The sequence below is a fragment of the Doryrhamphus excisus genome, chromosome 9 (genome assembly GCF_030265055.1).
Source record: "Doryrhamphus excisus isolate RoL2022-K1 chromosome 9, RoL_Dexc_1.0, whole genome shotgun sequence".
In the NCBI taxonomy this organism is placed as follows: Eukaryota; Metazoa; Chordata; class Actinopteri; order Syngnathiformes; family Syngnathidae; genus Doryrhamphus; species Doryrhamphus excisus.
The window spans coordinates 3,433,806-3,453,254 of record NC_080474.1 but is presented as its reverse complement, the minus strand read 5'-3'; the positions used below and the strand labels follow the sequence as shown (position 1 = coordinate 3,453,254).

Here is a 19,449-nt window from a genome sequence, read left to right as displayed (position 1 = left end):
GTTTAAGTAGAGTGAGATGAGATGCGGACTCCATGTGAAGAGGGAGCTGAGCTGAAAGGCAAAGCTCTCAGTTTACCGGTCCATTTACCTTCCGACCATCACTTATGGACCAAAAGGACAAGATTGCTGAAATGAGCTTCCCTGGGTGCTCCCTTAGAGATAAGGTGAGAAGCACCGTCACTGTAGTAATACTGCTACTTCTCCTCCGTTGAGAAGAGCCAGATGAGGTGGCTCGGGCATCTGTTCAGGATGCCTCCCAGACGCCTCCTTTGGGGGGGTCTTAATGGCATGTCTGACCGGTAGGAGGCCTTGGGGAAGACCAGGGACATGTTGGAGAGGCTTTATTTTAAAAACATCAGCATATTCATGAGCTATTGACCATCTATGGATGATTGTGGGGGGGCGGGGGGTATTATTATGAGAAGAAATGTATGCATATTAAACCTTACTTGAGAGTCTTATTGTTCCTTACAGCTGGTAGAACAAAACAATGTTTACCCTTAAAGGGGCAGGTTTCATATCAGTGTGGAGATTCCGCCGATTCTGCGGATTTTGTGACTAATAATGATCATTTTGGGCGGCACGGTGGTCTAGTGGTTAGCACGCAGACCTCACAGCTAGGAGATCAGGGTTCAATTCCACCCTCAGGCATCTCGTGCATGCGTGGGTTTTCTCCGGGTACTCCGGTTTCCTCCCACATTCCAAAAACATGCTAGGTTAATTAGCGACTCCAAATTGTCCATAGGTATGAATGTGAGTGTGAATGGTTGTTTGTCTATATGTGGCCTGTGATTGGCTGGCCAGGGTGTACCCCGCCTCTCGCCCAAAGACAGCTGGGATAGGCACCCTCGCGACCCTCGTGAGGAAAAAGCGGCTTGATTACTCAATGGCTGCCCGAGCAGTTAGAAGTTAGAATCCATAAAATCATTCTTGAGATCGGAAGACTGATGAGCTGCAGGCTCATACCGTATCTTACACGCCTTCACCCTCATAACGGTCCGGCATCAAGTCCCTGCGCTCGGCTTCTTAGTATGCGGCAGGGAAACTGGACTGGAGCTTCCAACTGCTGAGGTGACCCTGTCAAACATGAAGCACGGCCATAAGAGCGTAAAGGTTTTCTGCAAGTCGATTACCTCGGGGAGCAGGCATTGTGTTGGGTAAATTCTCCCTAACTATTTCAAAGTGCCGCCCCGGCCAAATCCGTCCCCTCAGCTGGAGTCCCATTGAAATGCATGAAAATATAAGAAGTTGAATTTAGTTCTGAAGTGAGCGGCTCAAAGGGAGATATCATTTATTTGGTTACACTGCTGATTGGCGCTTAGGGCCTCACATGAAGACCTGATGTGATGCAAGTTTCAACACGGAATCTGTTCAAGATCATCTGAAAAGATGACTTTTATGTTATACTTACGTCTTTTTATTAGCGACTGGAAGCTCTTCTGTTTTGAGAGTGAAATATTCATTCATTCATTCATTCATTTTCTACCGCTTTTTCCTCACGAGGGTCGCGGGGGGTGCTGGAGCCTATCCCAGCTGTCTTCGGGCGAGAGGCAGGGTACACAAACAACCATTCACACGCACATTCATACCTATGGACAATTAACCTAGCATGTTTTTGGAATGTGGGAGGAAACCGGAGTACCCGGAGAAAACCCATGCATGCACGGGGCGCCCTAACCACTAGACCACCGTGCCACCCCCCAAGTGATTTTCATTCATTCATTTTCTACCGCTTTTTTCCTCACGAGGGTCACGGGGGTGCTGGAGCCTATCCCAGCCTGTCTTCGGGCGAGAGGTGGGGTACACCCTGGACTGGTCACCAGCCAATCACAGGGCACATATAGACAAACAACCATTCACACTCACATTCATACCTATGGACAATTTGGAGTCGCCAATTAACCTAGCATGTTTTTGGAATGTGGGAGGAAACCGGAGTACCCGGAGAAAACCCACGCATGCACGGGGAGAACATGCAAACTCCACACAGAGATGGCCGAGGGTGGAATTGAACCCTGGTCTCCTAGCTGTGAGGTCTAACCACTAGACCACCGTGCCGCCCCAGTGATTTTCAATTAAGTCAATTATCTTTTTGTCAAAAATTTCATGGTTCCAAGGGTCAATACTACTAAATACTAATAAAGGCATTGTGGAATACACAATGAGTTGTGAGTACCAGCATTTTGTCATGTTCCGGTAAAACAAGCATATTGAAATAAGGATTGAAATAAGCTAAGAAAATAAACAAAAAATTGTAGTTCTGGACCATTTTCATTTTGTTAAAGTAGCTCTGTCAAGAAAAAAACCCTAATATAGCCAGTCGTACATTTTAACATTTATATTAATCAATGTGATTGGTATTGTCTGATTACATAAACTCATAGATGGTTTAGTATCGGCAGCATAAAACCCCGCTCAGAGCCTTCCTAAATGAAAGTATCAATATTTTCGTTTGAGGATGGATTTTACAGCATGAAAAGCTGGTATCGGAAGTATCGATATTCCAATATCCATAATCTAAACTTGCAGGAAAACAACACGTTACAGTGGAAGCACATTGACTGTATTTGAGGTCATACAAAACAGCAGTTTGCCATAAATAAATAGAAATGTGCAACACATGAAGAGTGTGGATGCTTTTTTTTTGGTTTCAGGTGGACTTTGCTGGTTGAAGAAGGCAATCTGCAGAAGAGAGACAAAAAGAAATAAAAGCATCAAATCAATATCAGCATCTGCTTAACGTCATATTTAGTGACAATTAATATGCTAACAGGTTATAGGGAAATAGTCAAACATCCAAAATGGTTTGGGTTTCAACCTGGCTTTGATGGTCCCCACTTCCCTGGGGCTAAATTGCAGGACCACCAGTCAATGGTGAGTAATTGATATGCCCCCCCCCAAGAAACTCCTACTAGCTGGACGCTGATTTGCGATAAAAGTGAGCGGTGGAAAGACTAGATTAGATTCGGGTCCAGAACCTTCCCGTTCTCTTTTTAGTTGCCATTGTTCACTCCCCACCAGTGGCGGTTCTGGTACCCCCATGGAGGGGGGAAAGAAAAAATATATATCTTTACTAATAAGCACGTTGAGTGGTTAGCGCGCAGGCCTCACAGCTAGGAGAGCCTAGTTCAATTCCATCCTCGGCCATCTCTGTGTGGAATCTTATTCTCACAAAAAGTATAAACTTGTAATATTATGAGGATTTTTTTTTTCTATTTAAGTCAAAATATTATGGGAATTTATCAGAATAAAGTCAAAATATAATCTTTATAAAAATACATGAAAAAGTACAAATATTAATCAAGATGGATTTTGAAATATTCATTCATTCATTCATTTTCTACCGCTTTTCCTCACGAGGGTCGTGGGGGGTGCTGGAGCCTATCCCAGCTGTCTTCGGGCAAGAGGCGGGGTACACCCTGGACTGGTGGCCAGCCAATCACAGGGCACATATAGACAAACAACCATTCACACTCACATTCATACCTATGAGCGTTGTTGCTGGGATTTCCGAGCACACCTAAATGTAACAACTTAAGCAACTCTGCATGGTAATACATACTAATATCCAGTAATAATCCTGGCATATTTCAGACATACTTATAATAATGATTAACCCTGATTAATTCATCTAAACCCTGTGATCTAATTCATTCATTCATTCATTTTATACCGCTTTTCTCCTCACAAGGGTCACAGGGGGTGTTGGGCGGGGTACACCCTGGACTGGTGGCCAGCCAATCACAGGGCACATATAGACAAACAACCATTCACACTCACATTCATACCTATGGACAATTTGGAGTCGCCAATTAACCTAGCATGTTTTTGGAATGTGGGAGGAAACCGGAGTACCCGGAGAAAACCCACGCATGCACGGGGAGAACATGCAAACTCCACACAGAGATGTCCGAGGGTGGAATTGAACCCTGGTCTCCTAGCTGTGAGGTCTTGTTTGAAGATTATTTAAAGAAAAAGTTGAAATATTTTGACATAAAAAAAAAACAACCAAAAAGTCACAAGACTGAAGTTGACAGTAATAATAGGTACAGTCGGTATTTTTCCACCTGAAGCTGAGATGGCGTTTTTTCTTGAACTATACAACTTGTTAGCATATCTACATATGTTGCTTTTCAAAATATGAGAATGGCCAAGTTGTATCCTTTCATTTGTGTATTTGTGTGTGATTATAAAGTTGAAATGTGCTTTTGAGGAGTTGTGGCAGTTGGATGGCTTAAAAGGAAGTTCTGTATTGTCTGCTATGAGACAGACGTAAAAGTCTCCAACTAGCGATATGGGAGTGTAGGGGTGAGAAGGGGGTGTGATGGGTTGTATCCTGTGTGTGTGTGTGTGTGAGAGAGAGAGAGAACAAGGGCTAAGGGTGGTTGGGGGGGGCAGGGAGTGAAGGAGTGACGCTGGAGGCAAGGGGGTACTTGAGCTGCCATAATGGTGTCTCGTACGAGAAAACATCTGTGAATTTCCTCAGTGATGGACAACAAAGTGGAACTCCAAGCAGTCACTCAGCAGCGCTTTGAAGCTGCCGTCTGACAGAAAGCTGCCATTGTTCGCAGCACACAAACTCAGACTTTGCTCTCCCCTAATTTTCCCTGCAATGCGATACAAGCACACACACCACCCCCCAAACCCCCCAACCCCGTCCCCTCTCGACCCCTCTGGTCTATGAAGTGGGAGATGTGTGCATATTCACCAACAAACGCCAAAGACTTGGCAAAGTGCAGCTTGGCCTGGGGGTCACGCGGGGCGGGGCGGGTCATATACCTTCAAGCAGCCCACCCTGGATGTCATAATCCCACCTTGAAGAGGGGATTCTCCTCGTGCAACAACCAAAAGCTGTCAAAAGCTTCTTAATAATAATACTAATACTCATAATAATAATAACAACAACAATCATAATCATGTTCAGAAGTAAAGGTGAATGATATTTATCAACCCAACAGGTACACTTGGTGATATCCTACTATCCTATCCTAGTATCCTACTTCCTTCCTGTCCTTCTTACCTCCAGGTGTACACAAACGACACTCATAACTAAAATGTACATTTTAAGAAGTTATTGTTATCAGTTATTGTTATCATATTGACTTTGAGAAGAACAACGTTGTTGGTGTCGGTTAGAAGAAGTAATACTAACATATATATATATATATTATAGTATATAATACACAACTATATCATATATAGTATATATATATTTTTGTGCATCTCAGCATTGTCATATATACGTAGATGAAAATGCATATAATTAATATTAATATTTTCTTCTTAAATGTTTCTAAATATTTTACATTTTTTTCTATAATAATCTTTGTATTTTTTAAAATTTTTTGTAATATGATGACATTTATAATATATTGACTTTATTCTTATAATATTATGATTAATACCCAACTTAATTTTCCAAAAATGACAGCTTCAAATAACTAAAATGAAATTATTTTTCTTCATAATTTGCTTCTTTATATGTTGACTTTATTCTTATAAACAGACTGTTTATAGACCCCCCCCCCACTATTTCAATTTTCTTTTTGTAAATTTTCCTCTAGTAATTATGACTTTATTCCCATATTATTTTGACTTTATTGTCCTAACATTAGAACTTTTTCCACAACCTGAATATTATGACTTAAAAAAAAAACTTTATGCTGCAAAAAATTTTTTATTTTTATTTTCGTAAAATTATTACTTTTTCTCATCAGATAACTCTTTTTCTTGACATTTTTACTTTAAAAAATACTTAAAATTAAAATAAAATTACTACTGGAACCATACTTACCTGTCAAAGGGGACCTATTATGCTCATTTTCAGTCCTTTGTATTGAGTTGTGGACTCCTATTGAGCAGCTACACACAATAACCCGCACAAAAATCTTTCTTTCTAGATCTTCTAGACTCTGCACCTATTCCTGCAGTGTTTCCTTGGGTTCCCTGCCTCCCGTCCGAATGGTCTGTTTAATTTACCCCACCCTCGGCCCTCCTCCAGGTACGCCTTTTACTGAGCCCTCACTGCTGTGATTCATCATACTCCCAAGCACTTCTGAGGACTTCCAGACAGCTTCCGAAACCCACTTCCTAATTTTTTGCCAGTACAGGCGGATAAATTATGACTTAGAGTTTGCTCTTCTGGCTTTTCAACACAACCAATAACTAACTAAAAAAGTGTTGGAGCTTCAGCAACAGTTTGGTGGATAGTCCGGCTTCGTATTGGGCCATGTTCGCATGTCCACTGACAAATTAGCATATTTTTCTCTTGCTAGCCGGGAATGAGAACTCCAACCACTTCTGCCTGATGCTTGCTTCTTTGGCAAACCTCACACGCAACAAACATTTCCTGGGAGCCATTGCTAAACGTGCTAACAGGGTGAACTCTTTGACAACAGAGGTAAGCCCACAGTGTCACAGTGTCTGGACATGCCCATATAAGGAGGTCCGGGTTATGTTGACGTCAGTGGAACTTGGTGTTTAAAAAAATATCTTATCTTACAACGATGTAACAACATTTATCGGTCAGAAAAGAAAAAAAAACATCATTTTTTATGTGTCACGGGTCGGAATAAAAACAGCCGCGACCTACAAATGGCCCCTGAGCAGCACTTTGGAGACCCCTGATTGAAATAATATGTTTGTGAGGCAAATAAGGTATCCAATGAAGGTGTGCTTAGGGATCCATAATATGAAGTATGGTTGGCCCAGCAGTCTTTTATTTTGACTCGTGTCCAAATGTTGCCGTCCCCCCTCGGCGATGACAACTTTTCCGTTACGCATCCCAGCCGAAAGGAGGTTCTCACACTGTTTCCCCATCCAGCGTTTCTTCAGAGGCAGCTGGTGGCTCCATCTGGGAACGCGGCGGCGAGGCGAAAAAAACCAAACAGGTTCCACCTTTGGCCATGCCAAGCCTGCCCGTGCCCTCCCTGCTCTACAAACTGAGAAGGGCTAATCACAATTTCACGCTCTGATTTGTCAAATCCCAGTCCAGCCCCGGAGGCGGCGAGGAAAAAAACTTTCAAGTCAGTAAATTTCATGGCGTACAGGATAAGAGCGTTTTACATTCTGCTGGTATTGTTTCCCTGTTGCACCAAGATGGTGGCCTCTTTTGCACGTCAAGGAGAGCAAAAGTCTTGTTCTTTTCTGTGCATGCTAATGTTAAAAAGACCCCCCCCCCACACCACCACCACACGACCACCACCACCAGCTGCAGGTGTGAGGAAGCTGAAACAAAAGGCCGCCTAAACCATAATGGCATCTTTTGTCATTAGCAGACCTTTGATGCACTCAACAGCTTCTTTTATCTCCTTGTTCCTCCACGCCTCTTTACGCTCCCTCTCTCCGCCCCGCTCCACCACTTTCTTCATTAAAAGCGTCTGCGGGCTATTCTCTTTGCGCTCGCAGCCCTCGGCGCACATCTGGCATCCGGCTGACGCTCGCCGCTTGGCCATTTATTCGCTTGCAATCAGGAGCCACTAAACAGCATCGCGATGCCTTTCAGTACAGGAGGACGCTTCTTCTGACAATGTGAATGAACCCCACTCATGCTGGACCAGGAAGACCATGGAGGCTCCGGATCAGCCGAGCCAGGATACTGAAGTACATTTCTTTGCTTTTTACTTCCTTTGCCGTCTCGTCAAAAGGGTTGAAAACAGGGGTGTCCACACTGCGCCACGGGGGCCGTTATTGGTCTGCGACACATTCTAAAAATATATTTTAACAAGGAACCACAATTGAACAGTAATTTTACAAGAATAAAATTAAAATATTAAGAAAAAAAGTTGTGGGCAGCACGGTGGTCTAGTCCAGTGGTTAGTGTGCAGACCTCACAGCTAGGAGACCAGGGTTCAATTCCACCCTCGGCCATCTCTGTGTGCTTGTGTGGGTTTTCTCCGGGTACTCCGGTTTCCTCCCACATTCCAAAAATTTCCAGGTTGTGGAAAAAGTTATAATGTTACAGGAATAATATCAAAATTTGGGGAAAAAGTCATAATTACAAAAAGAAAATTTTGATTAAATTAAGAAAGCTGAAATAGGTTGGAAATACCAAAACAGAAATGGGGGGAAAAAAATACTATAATTTTACAAGAATAAATCCCAAGTGAAATTTGTGAGGAAAAACTATGTAATTCTATCAGTATAGAGTTGAAATATTAAAGAAAAAAAATATTTTAAACATAATACTATGAGAAACAAAACAAAATAAAGTTCGAATTTATGGAAAATGAGGTTGGGGAAAAATTATAATATTATAACTTGGAACAACTTGGGATCCGCCGGGAGGAACTACGAGGTGGCCGCCAATTAAGTCGCCAATTAACCTAGCATGTTTTTGGAATGTGGGAGGAAACCGGAGTACCCGGAGAAAACCCACGCATGCACGGGGAGAACATGCAAACTCCACACAGAGATGGCCGAGGGTGGAATTGAACCCTGGTCTCCTCGCTGTGAGGTCTGTGCGCTAACCACTCGACCGCCGTGCCGCCCTGAGGAGAACATAGAGTTGAAATATTGAAGAGATTTATGTCATATTACAGGAATGAAGTCAGAAATATCAAAAGAAAATTTACAAAAATTGGTTGGAAATTTAAAAAAGCGGAAACCCCAACAAATACAGCTGGATAGGTGCAGATTGTGGAAGATCTCGACAGCTTTGTGTGCTGGTTATTGTGTGTAGCTGCTCTATAGGAGTTTGATGAGGGTGGAATTGAACCCTGGTCTCCTAGCTGTGAGGTCTGCGCGCTAACCACTCGAGCCCCCAGGATAAATTAAAACATGAAAACATACAATTCAATCTCGCTAATATTTCATAACTAAACTTGCTATATATATAGATATACATTTTCTTTTTAAAGAAAACTTATGAAAACTTGGAGTATATAAGCGTTTAGATTCTGTTCCACAGATGGCGCTAATACACACCGAAAGCTGCTTGCCAACCGCCAATAAACAACAGAAGAAGAAAAACACCACGAAGAAGAACACACCCTGACAACTTTCCGTTTGAGTGGGTACAATCTGAGTGGGGAAAGGAATATTCCACGCCTGTGAAACCCATTATATATTCCTTCGGATTGGCACTTTTCTTTGGGAATGATCTGTTTGAGCAAATAAAGCGAATGCAATCGGAATATTTGGGTCCATGTATACGTGGCTGTTGAGGAAGACATTACCATTTCCACTACAGCCCATTCGCCTCACATTGACGTGGATCTGGAATGAAGTGCATACTTCCAAACATATAAATATGTTTGTAAACATAAGTTTGCGTGTTTATTAGTGAAGGATGTATTCCTCCCGGGGTGGAATTCTGCAGGGAACACAAGGCAGTGTGAATAAAACGGGTCTGAAGCGGATGTGAAAAGCAGGTAAAGTGCATTAAAACAGTGCTTGAAAAGGCTTCACATGAAACCACGCCATTCAAACTCTGCCTTTGAACCCACAGCATAGTAGAGAGACGGGACAATGTCAGCCTAATCGCATCCCGGCTTTGAAGTGAAACATCACTATTAGGTGAAAAGGTAAGTTTGCACGCGTCTTCACCAAATAAAGCTTTTCCATCATTTGTTCAGGCTGCAGCGCCAACCTTTTCCAGGAAGGAGCTTTGCAAACTGTGGATCAAAATGAAGAAAGACAAAAAAAAAAAAAACAACAATCAGGGTTGTGTTGCATTACGCTGCCCTCCAAAAGTATTGGGACGGGGAGGCCCATTCATTTTTGCTGTATGATGAAAACATTTGACAACGAAAGATTTCAGCTTTTATTTGCACCTTTTTACGTTTTAGCACCTATACCGCTTATCATTACTAGTGTTGTGGCAAAATGCTGGAGCCTATCCCAGCAAGGATTGCTTTTGTTGCAAGAATAAAGTCCAAATATTAATGAAAAAGTCTATAGCGAAAAGGTTGTCACTTTATGAAAATAACGTCATAATATGACGTGGAAAAATAGCTTCATTTTTGTAGCATAACAGTAAAATAGTAAAGCCGCTGCTTTTTTTCCTATGCAAAACAAACAAAAAAAATAATTAAAGTTTTGGAAAATTATGTTGTGAAAAAAGTTACAGTCCAATATAGTCCAAATATTATGGGAATAAAATCATAATCAATAAAAATGACAAGAAGGAAGTTGAAATACTTGGACAAAAACAGCTGTAAAATATTACAAAAAATATAAAATAATAGTAAAAAATATAGTAAAATATAGTAAAAAAAAAAAAGTAAAATAGAATGTAAAATATGAACAAAAAATGTAAACATTTTATGAGAATACATTTGTAATATTCTGAGGAAAAATAATATCATTTTAGGAGCCCGGAGTTGAAATATTAAAGAAAATGTTTTTTTTTTAACACAGTTGTCATTTTTGGAAATTTAGTTTGCAGGAAAAGTTAAGATGTTAGTAGAACTAAGACAGAATATTATTGGAATACAGTCATAATTATAAGTCAATAAATGACAAGAAGAACGTTGAAATAAATATAAAGCACGACAACAGAACCACCGTGGATAATCACTCTCATTGTGGTTTGCTAGAGTCCCAAAGCTTTAGTAATGGTTTCATTTGAGGTGAGGCACAAAGAAGCACCAAGATATTTGGACACATTTATCCTTTAGCAACACATCCTACACCTCCATGCAGGCAGGTAATCAGCTGGGAGGTCATGTGACACGGAAGACGGTCCAAGCTTATTATTCCAAACAACACATCCTATTGGAATTCTCTGCGTGGAACAACAGGGCCAAAATAATCAGCAGAGCATGATCACGCCTAATTGATGCAGCGTACTTTTAAGATGCACTACAGGGTGCTGCCTGGGTGACCTATTTCCGGATGCTCCTCAGAGGATCCAAGTATCCCAGCAAGGGCATAATTACTGCAGCCTCCATTACCGACTACCACTGGAGGTGAAATGCTTCTCCGCTAACTATCTCGCCGCATCACGACGCTCTCCTCTGGTGCTTTCATTTGGCAGCTTCGTTTTCGGGACTTTTCATTTCATTTCATTGGTTGTCATTTTCTATTCTCCATTTTTTTCCACTTTAAACTTTGTGCTCCCAAGAGGATGTTTTTAAAAATTATAATATTATGGCCTTATTCTCATAAAGTACAACCTTTTTCTCTTCATATTTGGACTCTATTCTTGTAAAATTACTTTTCGTGTGGCCCCCGAGCAGCACTTTGGACACCCTTGGTGAAACATAGCCTTTGAGCATAATATGTTTATAAATATATATACATATGTTTATTATGTTTCTATTCATGCATAAATATAATATTCATAAAATAAACAACCCACCCAAGAAAAAAATAATAAAAAATATAATGAATAATAATAAAAAAATTATAATTAAAATTTATAAAAAAGAAATAAATTTACTTGGCTTATATTAAATTATAAAAAGTATATTGATAAAATAAAATAAATACATTAACTAATGAATAAATATTAAACTAAAACTGACTCAAATAAAAGTGTAAAAAAAAATACCAGAAAAATGAGAAAAATGAGAACAATAAGACAATAAAAAAAATGTACATAATAATACCAGTAAGTGTATTCAATAAAAGTGTACAAAATAATACAAATAAAAAATAACTTCAATAAGAGTGTACAAAATAATGAAAACAAACTAATGTAAAATGAATTCAACAAAAGTGTAGAAAATAATACAAATGAATAAAAAATTTAAATAAAATTGTACAAAATAATACAAATAAATCCACATTAAAAATAAATGTGTAGAAAATAATAAAAATGACCAGTTGACTTCATTTACATTGGTAGCCCATCTCGCTTTTTCTTATTCATTTGTTCCAAAAGATTAGACGAAAACCGAAACGTGCAAAAGCAGAAAAAAAGCGAACCACACGACAACCGGGGCTGTAAAAAAACCCCAAACAAAGTTAGCTTGGCCTTTCCAAACATGATGGAAAAGCTGAGTGACCAAAACTGTTGTCGGTGATGAATACCAGAAAGGTTTGAGCAATGCAAAAATATGGAGGAAAAGCGAGGATTGTCAAGGTTGAGTGGGTGTGTTTGACCGGAACCGGAGTAAAAAAGTGGGTCTGGATGATCACCTCAGGCCCGTGAAAGCAGCAAAGAGTCGTGTGAAGCAAAGCCAAGCCGGCCTCGCCTCGCTTCACCTCGCCTCGCTATCTAATGTTTCCCCCGGAGATCAGATCCTCAGTCATACCACCCTACTCTTCCTATTAAGATCAACATCTCCTCTCAGGCCCCCGGGTGTCAACAAAGAGAGATACAGTAAATGATATGCAAATTCAATGACAGGAAAAAAAAAAAAAAAAAAAAGATCCGCAAATCAACTCGCCAGCCCCCAAATTTCCGCTGCACGTCTTAAAAAAAAATTCCAGCGTTTAGGGTGGAATTTAGAGTGAGCTCTGCTTCTGAGCGTGAGGTGCCGCCAAGCTCCTGAAATCTCAGCCAGACGAAAGTGTGTTTCGAGTTTCACCAGGATTTGTCTTTGGATTCATCTTAAGACTTTTTTACATCCCAGACTCTGTCGGAACGTGAACGACGGTGAAGAGAAAGGTCGTGTTTTTCATAAATCAATAAACGACGCCGAAGGCAGGAACCGTTTCTGCTATGATTCCTTGCTTATCGCCTGTTTCACTTTTACAAACCATTAATTCATTAAAAACATGACTTCATTAAAAACATCACACAAGAACCTGGGACTAATGAAGGATGTGCTGCGTACCCGCGTAACCATGACAACGTAATTGATAATAGAAGATGGCTACTTTATTGGAAACCCACTGTTCCTCACGCATTCAAAATGTTTTTACAGTAAACCTCGGATATATCGGATTCAATTGTTCCCACTGGTTTTGTCCGATATAAGCGAAATCCGTTATATGCGTATACCGGAAAATGTCCGTTTTACGCATATATCGGATTTATATCCGGTATATGCGTAAATCGGATTTTATGCGTTATAAAAAGGCACTTCCTTGACTATGTTTCCAATGTACCTGGACGCGCAGGCAACGCTGCAAACGCTGCAAATGACGTCGTATAGCGGCCTGTCACGATTCGGCGAATCGGAGCGCCACGATGCGGCCATCCGATATATGCGAGGGAAATTTAATGGAAATGCATTGGAACGGGACTGGAGATTTTGTCCGAAATAGGCGAAATCCGTTATAAAAAATCCGATATATGCAATGAATTTTTATTGGAAATGCATTACAGAAAAATCGGTTCTGTTGTGAGCGAATTTCCGATATATCCGAGTCCGATATATCCGAGGTTTACTGTAGTTGACTTTTTATGCTACATTATGTCTCCTTGGTGGTCGTGCGCCAAAGAAAAGGAAAGACATGAACGTTTTGTATGTTATTTTTACCTCTAAATGCATTATTTATTTCACCTCTACGCACGCAAAACCTGATGTGAAAACGTGTGTAGGCCTTCAGTGCTAATTATCAGCTGTTAATAAGTCACATCATAAAACACACCCGGGCAACAAAACACACCTAATACGGTTAATACCTAACACGTCTAATACGTTTGCTCACATGAAAAATGGGCGGTGCCAAAGAAAAGCTGCCATCTCCTAAGTTGTGTTTCCTAATTGGATGCACAAACCGGGAAAACTGGAAAAAAAAATTACCTGACTGTTTCAAACCATTATGAAATCAAAATCAATGAAAAAATAATGATGACTAGAAGCAATGTCCAATAGCAGGGCTGTCCAAAGTTGTTTTTTTCTCACGCAGCAGAACAAGAAAAATTAGCAGTAATTTTACAGAATAAAGTCAAAATATATTCTAACAATCTACCGAGAAAATATGAATATTATGAGAATAATTGGGATATTATGAATAAAAATGAGCCATAAAAGCCATAATTACAAGAGGAAAATAATTAAGTTGAAATAAAAAAAAAAGAAAGAAAATTACAAAAAAAAATTCAAGTTTAAAAGTCAAAATTAAGAGAAAAATTAAAAGGAATTTTTCTTTTAAAAACATGTTAAAGATCATAATCTTATGAGATAAACAAAACAAATAAAGCTATAAATATGGTGGAGGAACATTACAATAAATCCAAATAATCTGGGAATAAAGGCATAATATTACATAAAGATTATTAACGAAAAAAGTAGAAATATTTGGAAAAATTGAAAAATAGAAAATTAGATTGGGGGTGCAGGAGGGAGTCCCAATATCAAACCTTTGGACCCCCCTGCCGTAACATATTTGCATGTTTTTTTTGGATATGTGTAAGAACTAATCGCATGGAAGGATGCCATAATGATGTAAATAAGATCAGTACAGTGGATGAGTGGTGGGGGAATGTGCTTCTTCTGCACACAACTGACTCCACATACGGTTGGCTGCACACCCACTACCTCCACTACCGTGGATTCTCTTTTTGGAGCGTCTGTCTTACCGACTGACGTGATGTGACGTGACGTGACGTTAAGGCTCATCTCCAGCTGTCTAGAAGGGGCGGGCGGGGGTCGAACTCTCGTACTCTTCTTCAGGGATGGACTCCACCATTGACAGTAATTTGTAGTACTCATCCTCTCCGTCCAGCACTTTGATTTGACTGGAAGGGGGCGAGATAGAGAGGAGAGAGAGAGAGGCGAGAGGTTCCCGTTAGAGTCAGCTGTCATATAATATGGGGGGGGCGTGGGGGGGGGGGGGGGGGTTTAATTAGGCTGATGTGGCGCTGTGTCATTTATACAACAAATTGTAGCGAGAGCTTGAAGAATAATAAAAATGAAAGTGCTGACGATGCACGGGAAGAGTGGAAGCCTGTTATTTTGGGCGCCGGCATTCCCACGACATTCCCACAACTGCATTTGTCTTTTTCCTGATTCCACAAAGGGCTGCCGTGTTTGGAGCGGCTGAGCGAGGAAAGCGCTTATTTACCCAAGTTTTCTGGGCTTCCTCTTGCTCCCCTGGTAATCCAGAGTTCTCTGAGGAAAAGGCCGAGAGCACACAGTCAAAAGATGAGCCGAGAGTCATTAATTTTTAATTCAAAGTGATTTTGTGTTGAATGCGAGCAGATGCTGATAATATCAGAAGTCACAGCATAATTTTTTTCCCCCTGATCAAAGGGCTCAAGTGAGCCTGATGAAGCATGCATCTTGCTCAGCTTTGATAAACCGCATCAATTATTCACCGTGAAGGCAGACATCCTGACATGAAAGCAACAGATAAAGAGCATAAGCACATGTTCAAGACAAGAGGCGCACAGACGTGGTGGGGGTGGGGGTGGGTGTGGGAGCGGGGCGGGGCGGGGTGAGACTCCAGGCACTGGCACAGGTAGCTTTAATTGTATTATCGTGTGGAACCAAAGTGAGACAAAGGCCTGGATGGCCACTTCTCAACTCACGTTGAGCTGGTTGTAGTACAGGCTGTCTTCCGGGCTGTTAAGCATCTTGGGCTGCTGGCCCCGCCGGCGAGGAGTCCTCTGGTGGAGCTTCATCACTGGACCCGCTGCAGAGGAAGAGGAGGGTGGGGGGCCCGGTTGAGCATCAGCCGATGAAAACAACAAAAACAAACGAAAGCATCAATACGAGTCAAATGACAACACTTGTTTTTTTTCTTGGCCGGTGGCACATTCTAAAAATCGAATTTAGAAAGAAAACGAAAAATTAAAAAAAGAATACATTTTTTCATTCGTTCATTTTCTAGTGCAAATGTGACTATAGGGGTGTTATTTCAGGTCTAGAGGGCTCTAATGGTGTTCAAAGGTATAATTATTCATTCATTCATTTTCTACTGCTTTTCCTCACGAGGGTCGCGGGGGAGAGGCGGGGTACACCCTGGACTGGTGGCCAGCCAATCACAGGGCACATATAGACAAACAACCATGCACACTCACATTCATACCTATGGACAATTTGGAGTCGCCAATTAACCTAGCATGTTTTTGGAATGTGGGAGGAAACCGGAGTACCCGGAGAAACTCCACACAGAGATGGCCGAGGGTGGAATTGAACCCTGGTCCTCCTAGCTGTGAGGTCTAACCACTTGACCACCGTGCTGCCCCCAGGATAAATTAAAACAGGAAAACATATTAACATCTCGCTAATATTTCATAACTAAACTTGCTATATATATATATATAGATATACATTTTCTTTTTAAAGAAAACTTATGAAAACTTGGAGTATATAAGGGTTTAGATTCTGTTCCACAGATGGCGCTAATGCACACTGAAAGCTGCTTGCCAACCGCCAATAAACAACAGAAGAAGAAAAACACCACAAAGAAGAACGCACCCTGACAACTTTCCGTTTGAGTGGGTACAAGATACCCACTCAATCTGAGTGGGGAAAGGAATATTCCACCCCTGTCGCACTACCACCACCATATTTTACTGTTGCTTTCAGACTTATAGCAACCATCCATTTTGATGCCGCTTATCCTCACCAGGGTTGCGGGGGTATGCTGGAGCCGATCCCAGCTGCTGCCCACTTGGCCCTTTTGAAATTTCTTTTCAGAATATTTTGTCTTTATTGCCAAAATAATTTTCCAACCTAATTTTCCAAAAATTACAACTTTATTTTTTTTGGCAAATTTTTTCTTCAACAAGCTTCATAGTCAAATTCTGACTTTATTCCCATAACATTTTTACTTTATTCCTATAACGGTGTAAGTTTCACCAAGCTAACGTCACATTGTTTTGTGTCTATGACTCATTCAAAATAACATTTTCCTTTGATAGATCAACTCTGTGCTACTAAAATGACTTTATTTTAGTTTATGATAATAAACAGCCACCAGACCATGACACTACCACCACCATATTTTACTGTTGTTGTGAGACTTATAGCAACCATCCATGCATTTTTGATGCCGCTGCATTTTTATCCTCACCAGGGTTGCGGGGGTATGCTGGAGCCGATCCCAGCTGACTCTGAGCGAGAGGCGCGGTACACCCAGGACTGGTCCACTTAGCAATGTCATGTCTGTTTTTCCTGCCATTCGCATGCAAACGTGACAAAGAAGGGCTTTGACGGTAGGTTAAAAGTGTGCCGAAATATTATATGCTGAATAATATCAAATATCAAATTTGCTGAAGATTTTTTTCACCGTCATCCATAATGGTGCCACCAAAAGAATGATTACAGGAGCGCACACCTTGCATTACAGCTTAGAGAAGCTGTAAAAAGCCAGACACTTTAACAATAATGCATTCATATTTAATACCAGATAACGTTTCATCTTCTCTGCTGACATTTCTTCATCACCGCTTGGCCTCTCTCTACCTTGACTAAAGCTGAATTTGCTCTTTCCATCTTTACGCTACTTTGTACTCTCCCGGAACCCACCTCATCACATCTCAGTCCCGCACATCAAAGAGCATCCCGGACCCCGCTTCCCTGGCAGCCAACCTCCTCGCCCCATCCATCCTTGCTCCTATTTTATTTTTATCCTTATTCAAAACAGCGCAGGTTTACTAAGTCACTCAATGTAAACGGGCAGAAATGTTCCTGTCAGCTAACTTTAGCAACAAATGCTTTCTCTGCTAGCTTCCAAGGTCTCGTTTTGTATGTGAATGGCTAAAAACATACAAAATCCAGACACACAATAACGTTCATGTGGAAAAACACTTTGTGGGATGTTTTTCAGTTGAGTGGACACATACGGTGGTGTGAAAACCCCAGCTAAAACTTAACTGATAACGTTATAAAGTCATTTTAAAACCTTTGGGACTCCAGAAAACCACAGTGAGAGCCATTATCCACAAAAGGTGAAAACATGTGGTGAAGTGGTGATCCTTCCCGGGCAACCAAATTGACCCCAAGAGTGCAGCAAGAGGTCACAAAAGACCCCACAACAACATCGAAAGGCCTCTCTTGCCTCAGTTAAGGCCAGTGTTCATGACTCCACCATAACCTCAGTTAAGGCCAGTGTTCATGACTCCACCATCAGCTCAGCAGGATCATTTTTGCAGAAAAATGTTTGAATAGCATCCGGAGTCTATTTAGCAAAGCTAAAAACAACAACAACAAAAAAGCCCACATTTGTTTGGACTTTTAACATCCTTTCCACAGAGTGTCTAAATATAGGACGTGATTCTGCTTAATGATTCCAAAATGGGTTTGATAAGCAAATGATTTATTCCCCTGAAATTGCATCAAAGTGCTCAATCACAAATAATGAACAAACACGTCCTTGAACGCAACACACAAACGTTACAGACTGTGCTCGTCTTTAACAAATGTTACAAAAAGGAGGCTTTTGTGCGCACAAAAAAAGTTCTGTTGAGTAAAGATAATGTTGGAGTCCCTGTGGAACCCCTCCTCCACTACAGCTTACATATTCTGTGGGATAATACCTTATATTATTATCATTCATATTAATACAACACAACTGCATTTTGTTGGATGCAATAGTGACCTCGTTTCCCAGGGATGATAAACAAGGTAGCACAACGACGTGTGGTTGGCACATCAACCTCAGTCAGACATCTTAAAGTATTTCTTCTCATATTATATCTCTTTATCACTTTATGATGTTTCCATCATATCTATTATATCTATCCATATTATAGATATTGTATACTATATGATATTATATCTGGTCTCGTGGCCCCCAGAAGTCCCACTCAAGTCTGAGCTCACGTCTGAGAAAATAAGTCGTCTGAGAGCACCGTTGACTTGGGCTGTGTTCGAAACCGCATACTTACTACGACATACTTCCATGCCCGTACTGCTACCACACTCCAGGAGAGAGGCGGGGTAACCACTCGACCCCCGTGCCACCCTAGTTATTTCTTATTTTCTCTTATTATGTCTATTATATTGGATAATAGGAGTGCAAATGTGACTATAGGGGTGTTATTTCAGGTCTAGAGGGCTCTAATGGTGTTCAAAGGTATAATTATTCATTCATTAATTTTCTACCGCTTTTCCTCACGAGGGTCACGGGGGGTGCTGGAGCCTATCATAGCTGTCTTCAGGCGAGAGGCAAGGTACACCCTGGACTGGTGGCCAGCCAATCACAGGGCACATATAGACAAACAACCATTCACACTCACATTCATACCTATGGACAATTTGGAGTCGCCAATGAAGCTAACATGGATGTTAGTACTCGGAAAAAACCCACAATGCACAGGGAGAACATGCAAACTCCACACAGAGATGGCCGAGGGTAGAATTGAACTCGGGTCTCCTAGCTGTGTGGCCTGTGCTTTAACCACTTGTCCGCCGTGCAGCCATTGTTGTTTTCTTGTTAAATGATGTTTTTTAGAATGTGAAAAAAGCAGCCGCAAGCCTCAAACGGCCCCCACGCCGCACTTTGGATACCACTGGTTTAATGGATGACCTGATTACTGTGATTGCGGCCTGCACTTGTGTTTACTGTGTGATTGTGGTGTCAATTGACTCTTGCGGTCATCATTTACCAGGATGAAGAGCAGGATGAAGTAATTGGCATTTAAATTGCGGTGAGATATTT

General features: G+C 41.1%; 1 protein-coding gene across 13 annotated transcripts in view; it reads right to left on the bottom strand.

The window, feature by feature from the left end:
* Nucleotides 1-1,865: 1,865 nt before the first annotated feature.
* Nucleotides 1,866-19,449, bottom strand: part of myo3b (myosin IIIB) — a 104,839-nt gene continuing 87,255 nt past the window's right edge. For 3 of the 13 annotated variants that reach the window (XM_058081540.1, XM_058081542.1, XM_058081541.1), the window contains 4 exons: nt 15,371-15,474; nt 14,905-14,951; nt 14,420-14,578; nt 1,869-2,682 (listed from right to left, as the gene is read on the bottom strand). In XM_058081540.1, coding sequence (XP_057937523.1) covers nt 14,470-14,578; nt 14,905-14,951; nt 15,371-15,474 — 260 coding nt within the window. In that variant the 3' untranslated portion in view covers nt 1,869-2,682; nt 14,420-14,469. Of the gene's footprint in view, nt 2,683-14,419; nt 14,579-14,904; nt 14,952-15,370; nt 15,475-19,449 lie in introns of those variants that run through there. The other 10 variants (XM_058081555.1, XM_058081543.1, XM_058081545.1 and 7 more) reach the window with 10 other exon arrangements.